Source organism: Sceloporus occidentalis, unplaced genomic scaffold (genome assembly GCF_023333645.1).
Source record: "Sceloporus occidentalis isolate IW3139 unplaced genomic scaffold, rSceOcc1.0.p SCAF_9, whole genome shotgun sequence".
NCBI lineage: Eukaryota > Metazoa > Chordata > Lepidosauria > Squamata > Phrynosomatidae > Sceloporus > Sceloporus occidentalis.
This window is the reverse complement of record NW_028316989.1, coordinates 8,855,630-8,870,260: the sequence shown is the minus strand read 5'-3', so window position 1 is coordinate 8,870,260 and position 14,631 is coordinate 8,855,630. Positions and strand designations below refer to the sequence as shown.

General features: G+C 41.0%; 1 protein-coding gene across 1 annotated transcript in view; it reads right to left on the bottom strand.

The window, feature by feature from the left end:
- Positions 1-257: 257 nt before the first annotated feature.
- Positions 258-14,631, bottom strand: part of NUDCD3 (NudC domain containing 3) — a 50,344-nt gene continuing 35,970 nt past the window's right edge. The window contains exons 5-6 of the mRNA XM_089537577.1: positions 8,979-9,167; positions 258-5,088 (exon numbers count right to left, since the gene is read on the bottom strand). Of these exons, the coding sequence (XP_089393703.1) occupies positions 4,978-5,088; positions 8,979-9,167 (300 nt within the window). The 3' untranslated portion in view covers positions 258-4,977. The remainder of the gene's footprint in view (positions 5,089-8,978; positions 9,168-14,631) is intronic.

The window sequence follows — 14,631 nt, the reverse complement described above, 5'->3', positions numbered from 1 at the left end:
ATGCTTTGCTTGTAGAAGGTTCCAGGTTCAGTCCCCGGTACCTACATTTGAAAAGCATAGGGCAGTACATGATGAGAAAAACTTCTGCATGAGCCTGTGGAAAGCTACTGCCAGTCAGTGTAGACAATATACAGTGTTGACAAAGCAAACATTTGATGCAGCATCAAGGCAGCTTTTATATTCAAGCCTCCCAGGTGGGATCTCTTGTCACAAAGCAAAATTGGTGTGCGAGAGTAAGAGAGATACAGACAGATGAATTCAACCAACTTGTTTTATCTTTGAACATTCAGAGGCACTCTGTTCAACAGACCCCTTTGAACTTGACAACCTCCACAAACCGAATGAATGCTGGGCCCATAGTAAAAGGCTGAATGCTAATTTTTCTTGGAGAGCTACAGCAAGAAGACTAACTAAATCAGCATACAGCTGGAAACTGTCCCAAATTATAGGTTGCTCTGCACCACACACACACACACACACTCCTTTTAAACCATTTATTATTATTTTTAAAACCTTTTTATTATTGCAAGCAGGTATAGAAAATGTGCCACAATGAGGACTGATGCTAGTTCTACAGCATTGCCCTTAGCTCACTCTGACAACCTTGGTCCTGCCCTGCTCCATACACAATCTGTAGTTTGTAGTTGCAGACAAGAGTGGCATTAGTAACAGCTGAAGAGAGCATTCGTTTCACAAAGGGGAAGATGAACTGAGATGTAAACATTGAGTAATCTTAGTCCAAGCCTATACAATTCATGGCTCACTCAAGCATATACTGTAGGCCTATCGAGTATTTGACAAGCTCACATCCCATCCACCCACAACCTAGATTTAGGTTTATCAAGTCCTTAATTGGCCACCACATAGAACTGGAGGGCAGTGTTTGGCTTTGGAGTCACAAATATAGCAGATTTGTCCTGGCATATTTTGCTTGGCTTAAGGGCAGTGCTGCAAATTTTCTGAACTGAAAAGTGATACAAGGTAGGCAGGGGCAGCAGAAGGCACATGTCCTAGGGATCATCCTCTCCAGACAAAAGGATATGCATTCTACAGCTTTGCATCAATACAAGGCTGGAAGCAGCTGCATTTCTCCACATGCACCTACTTTTGTGGGTTGATTTTGGCTGCTGGTTCTAAGTGGGCAGATCTCATCTTTAGTTTTGTTGTTTTAAAGAAAATGATAAGAATGATCAACTCTTTGAACTTAAATTTGAGAAAAGGCAACATGCCAGTTTTACCCAAGTACCATTAATATAAAAATCCAGTAACAATTGTCACTGCAGTTCTCCACTTTGGTATTCTGGGAAAAGAGTCAGACATTTTCTTCTAGGATCCAACGCAACCTAAAGCTGCTGTATAAGACTGCAAATGTGATACAATGTATTTGCCCTGTCCTGTTTTCAGCCTAACCGAAAGAAAAATAGTGGGACCAGATAGACCTACTGGTAGGCTCTTTAAATTTCTAAGAGTGAGGGTGGGTATGTGTCCTGCAGAAAACCTTCCATGTGGATCATCCTACATAAAGATTTCTCAACATCTCTGAGGCCATGGGAGCTCCATTCTTAGAGATGCTAAAACCCAGGCAGTTGCGACTGGACACCCACAAACATACTCCTAAGATTTAGGGCCACTTTCAACAACTGAAAACTGAGGGGATGAGATACAAATGCATTACAGAGCCAAAGGAGGGCTAAAGTCTTGCCAAGTCTCACTAAGCTCTTCACAGCAAGTGAGCTGCTAGAGAACCACCCACAGTACTTTACACAAACCTTAAAGGCCTTGCCTAGTTGATTTTTAGCTGGTTGAGAAATAATAAATTATTATTTTAAAAGGAGACATGCTGATCAGTAGCTCAACCTCTTTGCCCCCTGCTTGCCTTCTTTTGAGGATAACTATTAGCTGCTTTTCCTCTCCTCCTCACACATCAGAATAATGAACCACTGCTGCTGCGTGTGCTTCATTTAGGGTCAGTTGTAAAGAGGAAGCTGATCAGTCCAAAACATGATGTTCTGGACGTGGGCTACAGCAAACATGAAACAACCTATTCAGACGACAAAGCATCATGACATGGAACCGATGAGAAATCAACACTATCTTGGCAGTGACTGGAAATAACGTTAGATGCTTCTCTCTCTACTTATTTTTGTACCTAAAGTGGGAGGGGGGCTACAAAAGCACTAGATAGTAAAATTACACTCCCCACTTCCAAGAGCCAGTGCTCACAAGTTGCTGGCCCTTCCCTGTAGGATGAATGCAAAATCTGTTTGCAATGGCAACTGATGCCACCCTCTTCAGAAGGATGGACAAGCCCTCTTCCAAAGAAGTGCAACACCCTCCTTGTGTGTTGGGGGTTAGGGTGGCTGAAATTCCTGCCCCACCCTTCACATCACAGCTGAACATTTTCCCATTTCAGTGACTGCTTTTGTAGCAGTGCAGCTGCTACCCATGGGCATGGAAAGTGTGAGAAAGCACATAACTGCATGGCTACTCCCTGCCAAGGTGACGGTTGTTACTTGCACGCCACAACATGTGGTCTCTTCTGAATGGTCATCTTGAACCCTGGTGCTAGGGCATTCACCTCCTGGGAAGTTTCCGCTCCACAATCTAAATGAAGCATAGGCAACATCAGTGTTCCATTACTTATGAAGGCATGCTGCAAAGTTTTCAACCTAAGAAGGGAATAACCTACAGCCATGAAACTTATTTGCTATTCCACATATTCACCCTGAAGTTCAATGCACTTAACACATCATTTTGCAAGTTTCTTTAAACTTTCCCAAAAAACATTTCTGATGTCTTGTCATTCAAATACTGAAAATAGTTCAGTGTACACAAATTTTGTTTCATAGGATAAGTGGGGGCTCCCTATATATGAAATATACATGAATTTCATGTTTTGACTTGGGTATCATCTCCAAGAGATACCATTATACATATGCAAATATTCCAAACTCCAAAAAAGATCTGAAATGCAAAACACTTCCAGTCCCAAATATTTCAGATAAGACTCAACCTATATGTATTAAATCTGCCACAGCCATTTTCCTTATTTGTTGGTCACAATCAAATCTCTTTTAAATATTTTATACTGATGGACATGCCAGAGCAGGGATAGGTATACTTTCCAAGGCTAGCGGTCGACTAGTGTGGCTCTCCAGATGCTGTGAGGCTGCAACTCCTATGAGTCCTAGCCTGTATAATGATTCCATACCTAATGATAATGGTAGATGAGGGCTTCAGTCCAACACCTAGAGGAACACATGTTGCCCCTTCCTGCCCTAGAATAATCTTCCTTGCCACAGCAGTAAGGGAGAACATTGATAACTCCACTGCTCTTGGCAGTCTTAAAGGTATTTCTTCTCAGACCTGCATTAGGTTGTCAGCTCACATTACAATGAGAAGAAATAATTCAAATCAAACGGCACACCAAGAGACAGAAAAAGACAACCATCTGAAGTGATAAAGCCACTCTCTGGTGATGTTTTGGCATGGTAGCAATTCATTTGAATAATTACACAATGAGCAAGATTAGAGCTTCCTTCCTTTTGGGAAACACACAAGATCCATCTGGAAGTAGGCAGGGTTGAACATCAACCCCACTCCTTATCAATGACAGATCAGGGGACTCAAATAAAAGGCCTCTATACCAGAAGATGATCCATGCTGGCTTCTTCAACTCAATCACTGCCACCAGTTGGCTGCCTGACGTCTAAATTTACTGCATGCATTTAAACATCACAAGTGAAATGTGTGAATGCCTTTCACTTACCTGCTGTCTTTTTTTTGTTTTCTCTTTTTAAAGTCCCACATGGGGAGAGCAATCAGCCTGTGACATGCAAGAAGGGAAGGGCACCACTATGAAAATGGTAATTGGCATGAATGGTCTCTTTTCTCCTGAGCTAAACTGCAGGTTATGGGAAGGGGAGTTTTGTAAAGACCACAGCATGTCCTCATTTCTAAACATAATCCTGATTTCCCTCCACTTGCTATTTTTTATTTTTAAAAGTCTGATAAACTGGAAACATAGCCACACATTTCACACATGATAGGGAGAGAGAGAAAAGGATGTGAAACCTCAAAAGCCTTGTGGTAAGTGCAGCTGGATAGAATCCATGGGGGCAGGTAAAGAATTGCAGTTTTGTAAGTCATCCAGCAACTGAAATCTGGATAAAGAACTCGTGCTTTCCACGGTTAAAAAATCCTATACCTCTGCCTTTACAGAGCACTGCAAATATATATAGCTATTACAAGTGTCACCTTCTCTTTCGGTGCCTTCGTTGTTCCAGGATTCATCTGAGCCTGCAACATTTATCTCCCACTGCCAGAGCCTCAAGAACCAAACCTAACAATTTAGATGCTGCTGAAATGACACTGATTGCAGATTCTCAGTGTTTAAAGAAGGTGGAGCTGTCCAATGCCATTAGTGGAGTGGGTTTCCTAAAGCAGGGGTGGGGATGGGTGGGAGAAGAGGCATCTTCAAATAATGAACAAGAGAATGAAGCTGCCATCATTTCACCCAACTGCATGTTTCTGGAACTTGAAGTGTGCATGTGGGGGAGAAAACTGCCTTCAACCTACCTCTCTGCAGCAGCAAGCGAATCCATTAACACGAAAGAAGAGGAAACACTACCAGCAGCCACTGGTTGCCTAGGCGACACAGTACGTAAAGCTGCTTTTGCCAGGCTTCCCCCACATACATATCAAACACATCAAGCTGGTGCTGGAAGAAAGGATGGACCCACCCCCCACTCACATTTCGGTTCCCTTTCTCAGCCTCCCTCCAGAAAAAAACAAACTCAACACTCTGGCCATTTGAAAAAGTCTCTCACTTTACAAAACAAGCCCATATAACAATGCAGGGACCAAAGGGCTCCTTGATGTTAAGGACGAGGAGGAGGAAGAGGAGCCCAAGAGTGGCACTGGTTTCATCCTTGGCTCCCAAGCGTGGAGGTGATTCTCCCATTTTCACAGCCATCATCAAAAGTGCACGGCTCCAGGAGAGATGTTGAACATGGAGGGATCAAACCTCTGGCCTCGGAAGGGGGACCCTTCGGCATCCCAGCCCTTCTTAAGCATCTCGTGGACTTTCTGAAAGTACAATACAGTCAGGTAAGGGTCTGTGGTGTAAAGAGACCCACAAGATGGATTAATCCTAAAACTATCATGCCAACTAAACAACCACAACAAAATGCTGCTAAATGACTGCAGCCAAATATAGCCCAAATATTCAATGGAGTAAAGAACCAGACTGGCTGCATTTGGATGTCACCATAAGCCAGCAGTACTCAACCTGTGGGTCATGACCCCTTTGGAGGTCGAATGAACCTTTTCACAGGGGTTTCCCAAGACCATCAGAAAACAGTAGCAAAATTACAGTTATGAAGTAGCAACAAAAATAATTTTATGGTTGGGGTTCACCACAACATGAGGAACTGTATTAAAGGGCCACAGCAGTAGAAAGGTTGAGAACTACAACCATAAACTGTAGTTTACCATAACAGGAATAAGCCTGGCATCTGGGTCCTATGCTCCCCTCTCCTCTACTTTTGCTTCCCCGTTTAGTGAAAGTCAGCCCTCCAGGTGTCCAGGTGTGTTTCTCACTCTTCACTATGAGAGGCAACCCAACAATGTCTGGAAAGCAGCACTTTCCCCATGCCTGGTTTATTGTGCTGTCAAAACCTAAAAACAGTGGTTAATCATAACTATTGTTTGTTGAAATAGCTTTGTACACCACAATTTGAAGATAGCTTGTTTCAGACAAACCACTTTTTACATTAAGTCAATTTGCATGGTTCAGACAACATGGCAAATCTGCATTGAATCAAAAATTGAAGCAAATGCTTCTAAACTACTTCATCTAAGCATGCCTTTAGGAAGAAAGGTGAAGGAGAGGTGAACACAATAGCCCAAGGAGAGGCTAGGCTCATATCCATCGTAATAAACTAAACCATGCTTTATAATGAAATCCAAATACAGACATTTTTTCATTACAGTACCATAATTTTTAAAAGCAAAGGTAGAAGTGAGGATTCTTTGCATACTAAACTCTCCAGCATAGCAGAGCTTCTCTGACCTACTGTAAGTGTGTGTTTCTTCAAATAGAAACAGGGACATAAGCAGGAACAATTCGTCTTCTGTGTACTTTAAAAACTGACTTAAAATAGTTACTGTTTACTTTTTCTTTGGCTTCTCCTTTTTCCTCTTAATTCTGTGGCTATAAGTAAATTCTGGTATGCCAGGATAAAAATAAAGAGTTCACCGAATAGCTCATTTTAATTCATGTACAGGTGTATGAATACCAAGTGGAAGGCTCCTGTGCTGCAGCAATGATAGCCTTCACCAAATCAGGCAATGAGGACAAAGAAAGGCTCTCCAAGCTATCAGCATGATGGTCTGCAGATCTGGGTGTCTAACTCTGCCCCTGTGGAAAGTCAACAGACAAGAGCCTGGAGAGCCTAGTAACAAGAGGGAAAGGCAGAAAGGCATATACAATGGGTCTAGTCCAGTTGAACCGGAAGGCATTTCTGAGACAGCCCTTCTTTGCCAGGCCACTTGAGCAGATGATATTGCATTACTTTTCTGTGGTGATGCAAACAAGTCCATCAGAGGCCAACCCCACTTTCGGAAGACTGTGTGAAGCACACTCATCTGAAGCTTCCATTCATTACATGGTATTGTAACAGCACAGTGTGTGTTTTTTTCCCCTGGAAGATGAATAGCCGTGTTGGTTGTCTTCTCATTGATTCTGTTCCAGATTGGCATCAAGATCATGTTCAGATTCAGATACCTACTCAATCTCCAGGTCCTGTTCCAGTGGGCACCGTAGATCTAGATGCTCTTGACATTGAGGCCACCGGCCCCACTGGTATCATAGGTACCATGGCACTGGGTGCTCCAATTCAATATCATCTTAATCCTACTACTCCAGATACAACAACTCTATGGCTTGCAACAGTTGCTATTGGCAAGACTCTGCTTACCATTATGGGAATGAGGCTAGATGCCACTAATACATGACCTACAGATACGTGGCACATATATCAAGAACAAACTTCTACCATTGCTGAGCAGGCTGTTCAGCACATGGGACGTGCCTTAGGAGAGGCCTTTGACAACACCATTAGAACCTATACTGTCCAGATCACTATCTGGACAGGAAGCATCCAAGCAGGCCGCTAAGGTGACTCAACAATTGGCAATTGTTGTCTCCAGTGGGGGAGCCCACTGTTCCAGTAAAGTTACCACAGCCTTCTAATGCATTCTTCTGGCACTTTGGAATCCAGGTCAGATTCAGACTTGGTCCTTCAGACAAAATCTCCTCTATTCGCATTCAGTGCCCTAGACCCATCTTCAGATGTTAAATCCTTCATCACTCAAATAATAAGGATGGTGAAGTCATTGAATCTCTCTGTAGCCTAACTGCAATCTCAGATCGGGTTGCAACAGTGACCTGGATTTCACAACCATTTATGCAAGAAAACACATTTAAGTGTGGTGAGGAAGAACCTGTTTCCTTTACAGACATCCTAAACTTCTGGAGATCACTGAATTTTCGCTGTGCATGCCCGCTCCTTCAAAAGACAGATTGTCCTTAATCATTAACAAAACATTTTTCTTTTCTATTTTTTTCCTTGTTCTTTTTTCCAACCAGGCTTTAAGGAATATCTGTTTAAGATTCATCAGATCTAGAAGCTTTGCTATTAACAGAATTATTAAGCTGTTTCCTTTCAAGCAAGCATTTACATTTCAAATGTGAAAGTCATGTTTGGCTGGATTTATTTATCCTAATATTAATATAATGCTGTTTTATTGTACACTTGTTTCTGGATGTTTAAATTTACATTTGTGAGGTTTAAAATTTTTGTAACATTCTTTTCAAGTTCAAGCAAAACAGATTATAAATCTTCAAATCTGTGCAACAGAATGTCTTTTTATATTTGAAAATGTGAATACAAGTGTTGCGAGCAGCTGGTTTGCCCTGCATCCAGCTCTGACAAGTGACATTAGGTACACTGCAGAATTCTCATATCCCCTACTAATGACATTATCAAGGTTTGAAAATGTGGGGTTAGATATGCATGGAACTGGACATGTTTCATACAGTTCACAACAAAGAGCTACAAGTGGAATAAAATTGATAACAGTCCTGGATTTCAAGGTGACAGCAATAAACGCTATCTGGCTAGTGCTACAATACAGCAGAGGCATAACTGCATCTGGCAACTCTCAGCAAGGTTATACTTTAAATGTTAGGCATCTACATGCCACTTTGAGTTCAAAAACTGGGAGACCAATCAGCCTTGCAAATGAGTGTACATACATTACTGTTGTTGTCATTGTTGCTGAAAACTATCTTTGTAAATCTAGTTATTTGGAAGAAAATTTTATTTAAAGAAAAACTTGGAAAAAAGGAAGCCACACTCAGACTATTGGATATCAAGGGATGGGGAATCTGTTGCCCTCAAGATGCTGTTAATCTACTACTTCTTTCACTTTTCACTTGGCCAGATTGGCAGATGCAGATGAGATGTGAATGCCAATCACACATTTTGAGGGCACAGGTTCTCCTCCCCGTCATTTAAATAGTACCAGGGAATCCATGTCTGACTCAGGGTTTTTGTTTTTTTACTCTGTTTGCCATTAATAAAACTCCCCTAGAGTTGGGTCATAGATATCTCCAGAACATGCATCATGAACACAGTAATTGGAAGTTTATCTATTGTTCCAGTTAGGAGTATATCTATTCATCCCACATTTGCTCCCTAAGCAGTCTAGAATGAAACTAAGAAATGCCTCAAATAATCAAGGACATGGGACCCTTGAGGAAAGATACAACCAAGGTGTTCCTCATATTCAACAAGTCATAAAATAATATTAGACTGCTATTATTTGATTTGGTGTGTGTGTGTGCGTGTGTGAACAGTAAAAGACCTGAAAGACAAACTAGGTTAAACATAGGGCTACACCAGTAAACGTACCATCTCATGGCTTTGTGGCTTGCCTTGCAGCTTCTGGTGGTAGTCAAAAGACAGCCTATCCAGCACTGCATGCTCTTCTTCATCTACTGTAGCCATTGAACGTTCCTTATTAATTTTATCAATGTCAATCTGCTCTTCTCCTTCCAAGATGGCACTCCACCAGTATTCACCTACCTTGGTGAGATTAATCTGTGAACAAGACAGAAGCACTGTTAGCACAGGGCTAAACAATGGGATTCTAAACAATGGGATACGGGCTAAACAATGAACAGCTACCAGACAGAGAGTGATTTTCTGGGAGACATAGCTGTCTCCATAGGAGCACTTAAAGCAGTCTTTCCCAGTTCAACAACCTCCAGAAGTGTTGGATGGTATGACTTCCACCATCCTTGCCAACTTGCAGGCTGATATGACCAGAGCCCAACACATCTGAAGGGTGCCAGGCTAGATAAGACTTTCAATCAAATGGATCACTTGCTGTCCTTATATGTCATTTCTTTTAGAAGGAAGCACATTCATTATTCAGTTTAATCAGTTTGGAAAAATTGCTTTTTGAACTAAAACTCCCAGAATCCACAAAATAATGTTTTCAAGCTTTGATTTTACTGCACAGTACTAGAGCCTTGATGGCACAGATTTGGGGTAATTTTGACATCTGAGCTTTAGCTGTACTGATGGCTCATTTGATCTTTATGGCTAACAGAGGGCAATTGATAGATCAGGATAAGCAACAAATTGTAGAATCTCTAGAGTGATACGGATATGCATCCTATCTATCATGTTATCTTTGCCAAAGAACAGGTTTTTCTTATGCCTCAGTTTAAGCACCAAAATCCCCACACCAAGAAAATAAAGCATACAGAATCTCTTGCAAGAACTCCCTCAGCATTTCATTTGTAGGCAATGCAATAGTTAACATACCATATGAAAAGCTTATTAAACAATGGCAAGGTCACTATGTACTTGTTATGCCTAAAACTACAATACTATATATGATACCAAAATACTTTATATGGTTGTATATGGATTATTTCCATATGCACAAGCCAGCAATTTATTAGGTTAGCACATCCTTATGTATAAAACCACATAATATTTCTAAATAGATATGGTATCTTAGGTCAATAAAAAAAATATCCTAAGCAACTTTGCAAGGAGTATTCCACATACATATATGCAATTGTAAGTATTGCAGAACAAAGCACATTAATGAAGGTTGTGCAAATCAAGTCTCTGGGCAGTTTTGGAGCAGGCTGAAAAAGAAAGGCTGACTGGGGATGTATGGAGGATGCCTGATACTGGAAAGAGAAGCCTCCAAACCCAATTGCCAAGTCAAACCCTGAACACCAACATAGAAATCTCACTGCATTTTGTGCAAAATGCAATCAGCAGCATGGCTCTTGAGCACTACAAATTCAGGGAATGATCATGCACTTGAGACACAGTTCCAGGAGCATGATTGGCTCTCTGTGACATCATGCCTAGTTCTGTTAACCTAGATATGTAAGAACCTGATTAATTTGCATAGCTAATATATAGCCATAAGTGCTGATGGCAAGAAGCCAAGCATTTCAACTATTATTGAACCACAAATGGAGACAGCCAACTGGCTCCTTGCTCCAGTCAGTAAAATAATCCTTCTCATACTTGGCTCACCTAATAAGGGGTATCACAGAGCAGGAAAAGGTCCCAAAAAAGCAGCTCCGGTCATGTGCAGATCACAGCAGTTTCTCTATGAAGACATCTGAGGTGATTTAGTTCCGCACTTACATTTGTCAAGTAATGAAAAGTGTGGAAAGAAATAATACTACTGAGGAAGTCGTGCAATAAAATTGATTGGAAACATAGTATTAAAAAATGTACAGATCTTGTGTGGTGTTGCTAGGACGAGGACTTGGGAGATCCAGTTCCAGATCCTGACAAAACTGTTAAATTCACCTGGGGACATACTATCTCTGATCTACCTCACAGACCTGTTGTAGAAAAAGTGAGGAAAAGGAGAGCCATCTTGAGCTCTGTTGAGGAATGGCAAGAAGGAAATTTTAACACAGATATAAAGAAACAAAATAAAGTACTTATGAATAACCAGTCCATGCACTGTTAACCTCCTGGTTAGACTACAGTAATGCACTCTACATGGGTTTGCCCTTAAAAAAGACTCAGAAGTTGCAGCTAGTGCAAAATGCAGCAGCTCAACTGCTGACTGATGTACCAGCATATCATGTCAGTCTTAAAAGATTTGCACTGGCTGCTGACACATTTCCATTCTGAATTCAAGGTGCGTATAATGACAATTAAAGTCCTGAACAGTTTGCAACCTTAATAGTTGAGGGAACACTTCTCCCCCTAAGTGCCTATCCAAGGATTAAGATCTGCTGGAGAGGCTTTCCTGTATCTCCTACCAGTGAAATCAATATACTGTGTTGGAACATGGGAGAGGACCTTCTCAGCCATGGCACCCCAATTGTACATTGTCTGCACCAACCCTCCTGTCATTTAGGTGACAAGTTAACTTGGCTGCTCATCAAAGCCTTTGGGCTTCATTAACTCATCCCAAATACAGTGTACATACCTTTTTTAAAAGTATGTCTTTTATATTTGTTTTTAATGTATTATTGCAGTTAACATTTTTATTTATTTAATTATTTCATCATTTTAAATGCGTTTTGTAAGCTGCCCTGAGATCTTTGATACAGAGTAGGTTATACATATTTCAATAAATAAATAACATGTGGAAGTCACTACTGTAAAATATACAGTGGTCCCTCCACATTTGCTGGAGAATGTGGAAAAACCACACCTCTCCAGGTCCTCCAGTCCAACTCTATGGTCAACATCTACCAGACATTGATCACAGAACCAGGCTGGAGGACCTACCAATATCTATAGAAGTGTTTTCTCTAGGGACTTCTATGTGCTCCAGTGCAACTCTATGGTCAACTTCTGGCAGAGCTGTGCTGGAGGACCTAGAGATTCCTGGAGAGAACATATTACTCAAAACTGCAAATAATCAAATCCGCAAAAGTCAAAGCCACAGACTGTAGTGGTTACCAAAAAGGAGCACGGAAATTACTGGATAACTGAGAAATATCACACTGGCAGCCGTGGCAGCAAAACAACCTCCTGGCTGATCAGAAGTATATCTTTGAGTGTCCAATGATGGGGGAGGGACCTTTGTTTCCACAATATGGACCTACTACCAAAGCCATTTGTCTGGCCAGCATGCTGGACTACAGGGACCTTTGTGGCAGTCTGGTACAACCAATCTTTTGTTTTAATTGACAGAAAAACTAAGATGACATGGGCCCATGCACACCAGTGAATGAAAGTGGTTTGCACAAACAAAGAGAGCTGTTTTACACATTTCAACAATCTCCCAAAGAAGCTTGTGCTGAACTCCTGCAAGTCTCATCTGAAGCACACAAGAGTGGGAGGGAGCAAGGCTAAAATGGGTGACACATTTAACTGCCACTCCTGCTTGATGGGGCTGCCTGGCCCATGTGCCCCTAGAGATGCGAGAATCTGTTCCGTGGCAGAGAAAATTATTTTGTAAAAAGTGGTCTAGCAGGAAGAGAAAGTCACTCTTTGGGAGACTGCTGGGGAGAAAGCAAACAATTACGAATTCCATATGTTGCAAGAGGAAGGTGAAAATGAGGAGGCAAGTTCACACATTTGCATCACTTAAATTATTTGTTTCTGGAAGGATGATGATGCATCACAACTATTGAATGTGAAACTAGATATGTAGGAAATCTGAAAGGGGTTTTCACTAGCTGTTCCCAGAGGCTAATCTGGCTCCTGCCATCCTGGCCCCATTGTCTTTCTACCAGTAGGACCTTTTTAATAATCCTCAGAAGGTGGACCTTCTGCAACCAAATTTACTTGCCACAAAATGAGCTTTTAGGTAGATTGGTGCTCTATTTTCTTCTCTTGGTGGTATTTTCAATTGTGTTCTAAACCCTTCATGCTTTGTAACACATCATGCATTTTAACTGCATTTATTTTTGTTTCACTGTAAGTCACCCTGAGTCCCAGCTTTTGGAAAAATTGGGATATAAATTGAATAAATAATAATAATAATAATAATAATAATAAAGTGGCAAGGCAACCACAGACAGCAAATGAGAAAGAAAGAGAGGCCTTTCCACAAAATTCAATAAATCAAGGGGAATTTACCATTTTATGCTAAAAAGAGCATAATACACAACTACTATGAAAATTTAAAAAATATGGAAGCAGTACACAGAAGAACTATATAAAAATGTGACGCAATGAATTACAAATAGGAAGAAGAAATTTATGAAACTCAACAGCAAATTTTGGAAAGCAAAGCAATGCAAAGCAAAATTTTGGAAAGACGTCAGTGCTAACCAGGAACTTGCATCTACGTCTCCCTGGATCTAGTCTGACATCCAAAGTGCTGTTCCACAATGGCTCTTCTTTGGTAGCTAGCTGCTCTAATCCTTCAATTTTCCTTTACAACGACATATAGACTGTCCAGGTCCTGACTACATTGAGGATTTCCAAAGTCCCTTCTTATAATCTTTTAATCTCCACTCTTTCCCTTGCATTGCCTTGTTCAATCTATCCTTTCTCAGGTTCATATTTTCCATATAATTGCCTACTCAGCATCCCCTTTTCACACATCTTAGTACTGTGCTTCCTAGCCTTTTAAACCTGTCTTCTGGGTCCCTTTCTCAGCCTGCCTGTCCCTACGGCCTGTTTTAAGTGCAGCCAAACTGATAACTTTCCTTGATCTTGCAAGTACAGGAATCCTCAGATCTGTGTTATGCCAATGTGCCTTCATCTATCATAGTTTATACACAGGTTTATAGTTGACCCTGGAACCTGAATTAAAATATTTTGATTAATTTTAAATTCATTTAAAAAGCCTTTTGCATATTTTCCCTCTCAAAATTCAAAATAGATTTAAAATACTTGCAAGACAGTGCCACTTTGCCTCGATAGTTGAAACCACTAATAATGTTCAGTGGACTTTCAAAAGCAAAAGTTGCCAGTGCAACCTTTGTGGAAAAGTTAGGCTTCTGCTGTCATTATTTCAAACAACACACCATCCCATCTGCGGCACAAGATGGCTTAGTGTTCCTTGCCATTATGCAAACAAGCCTTATGCTTGCAAACTCCCCCCACCCCCATTTTTCATCTCATTTGATATAATTCAATTAACTATTTTAACTTTTTCCTACAATGGGATCTTACAAACTGATCTTCTACTGTGTAGAAGCTGGGACCTAAATTGAGGAGTGAGGGGAGGGAATAAACTATATGACTTCCAAATGCTATACCAATATGCATTCTAGGGATTTTTACCATTAAAAGCACCTAAATTTGTCTCCACATGCGTCAGTACAGAGGTTTCCCAAGAGATCCACTGTATTCCATCTAGAAAGTGGCCTGTAGCCTCAAAAGGACAGATACAGGCTAAATTGCAAAGGAAGAAAAGGTTTACTGCATTGCCTTGCTTTTGTTTCCAAAGCGCCTCATGGCCAGCAATAGTGTGTGGTCTTTGCCTGCATCAAACTTCTCTCCACCACCATCTGAAATTCAGCTCCAACATCTCAAGATGGAATCAGCTCTGTTACTGAAATTCATCATCCATTCCTGGTGAAGAAACCTGTAAGCTTTGAAAGTT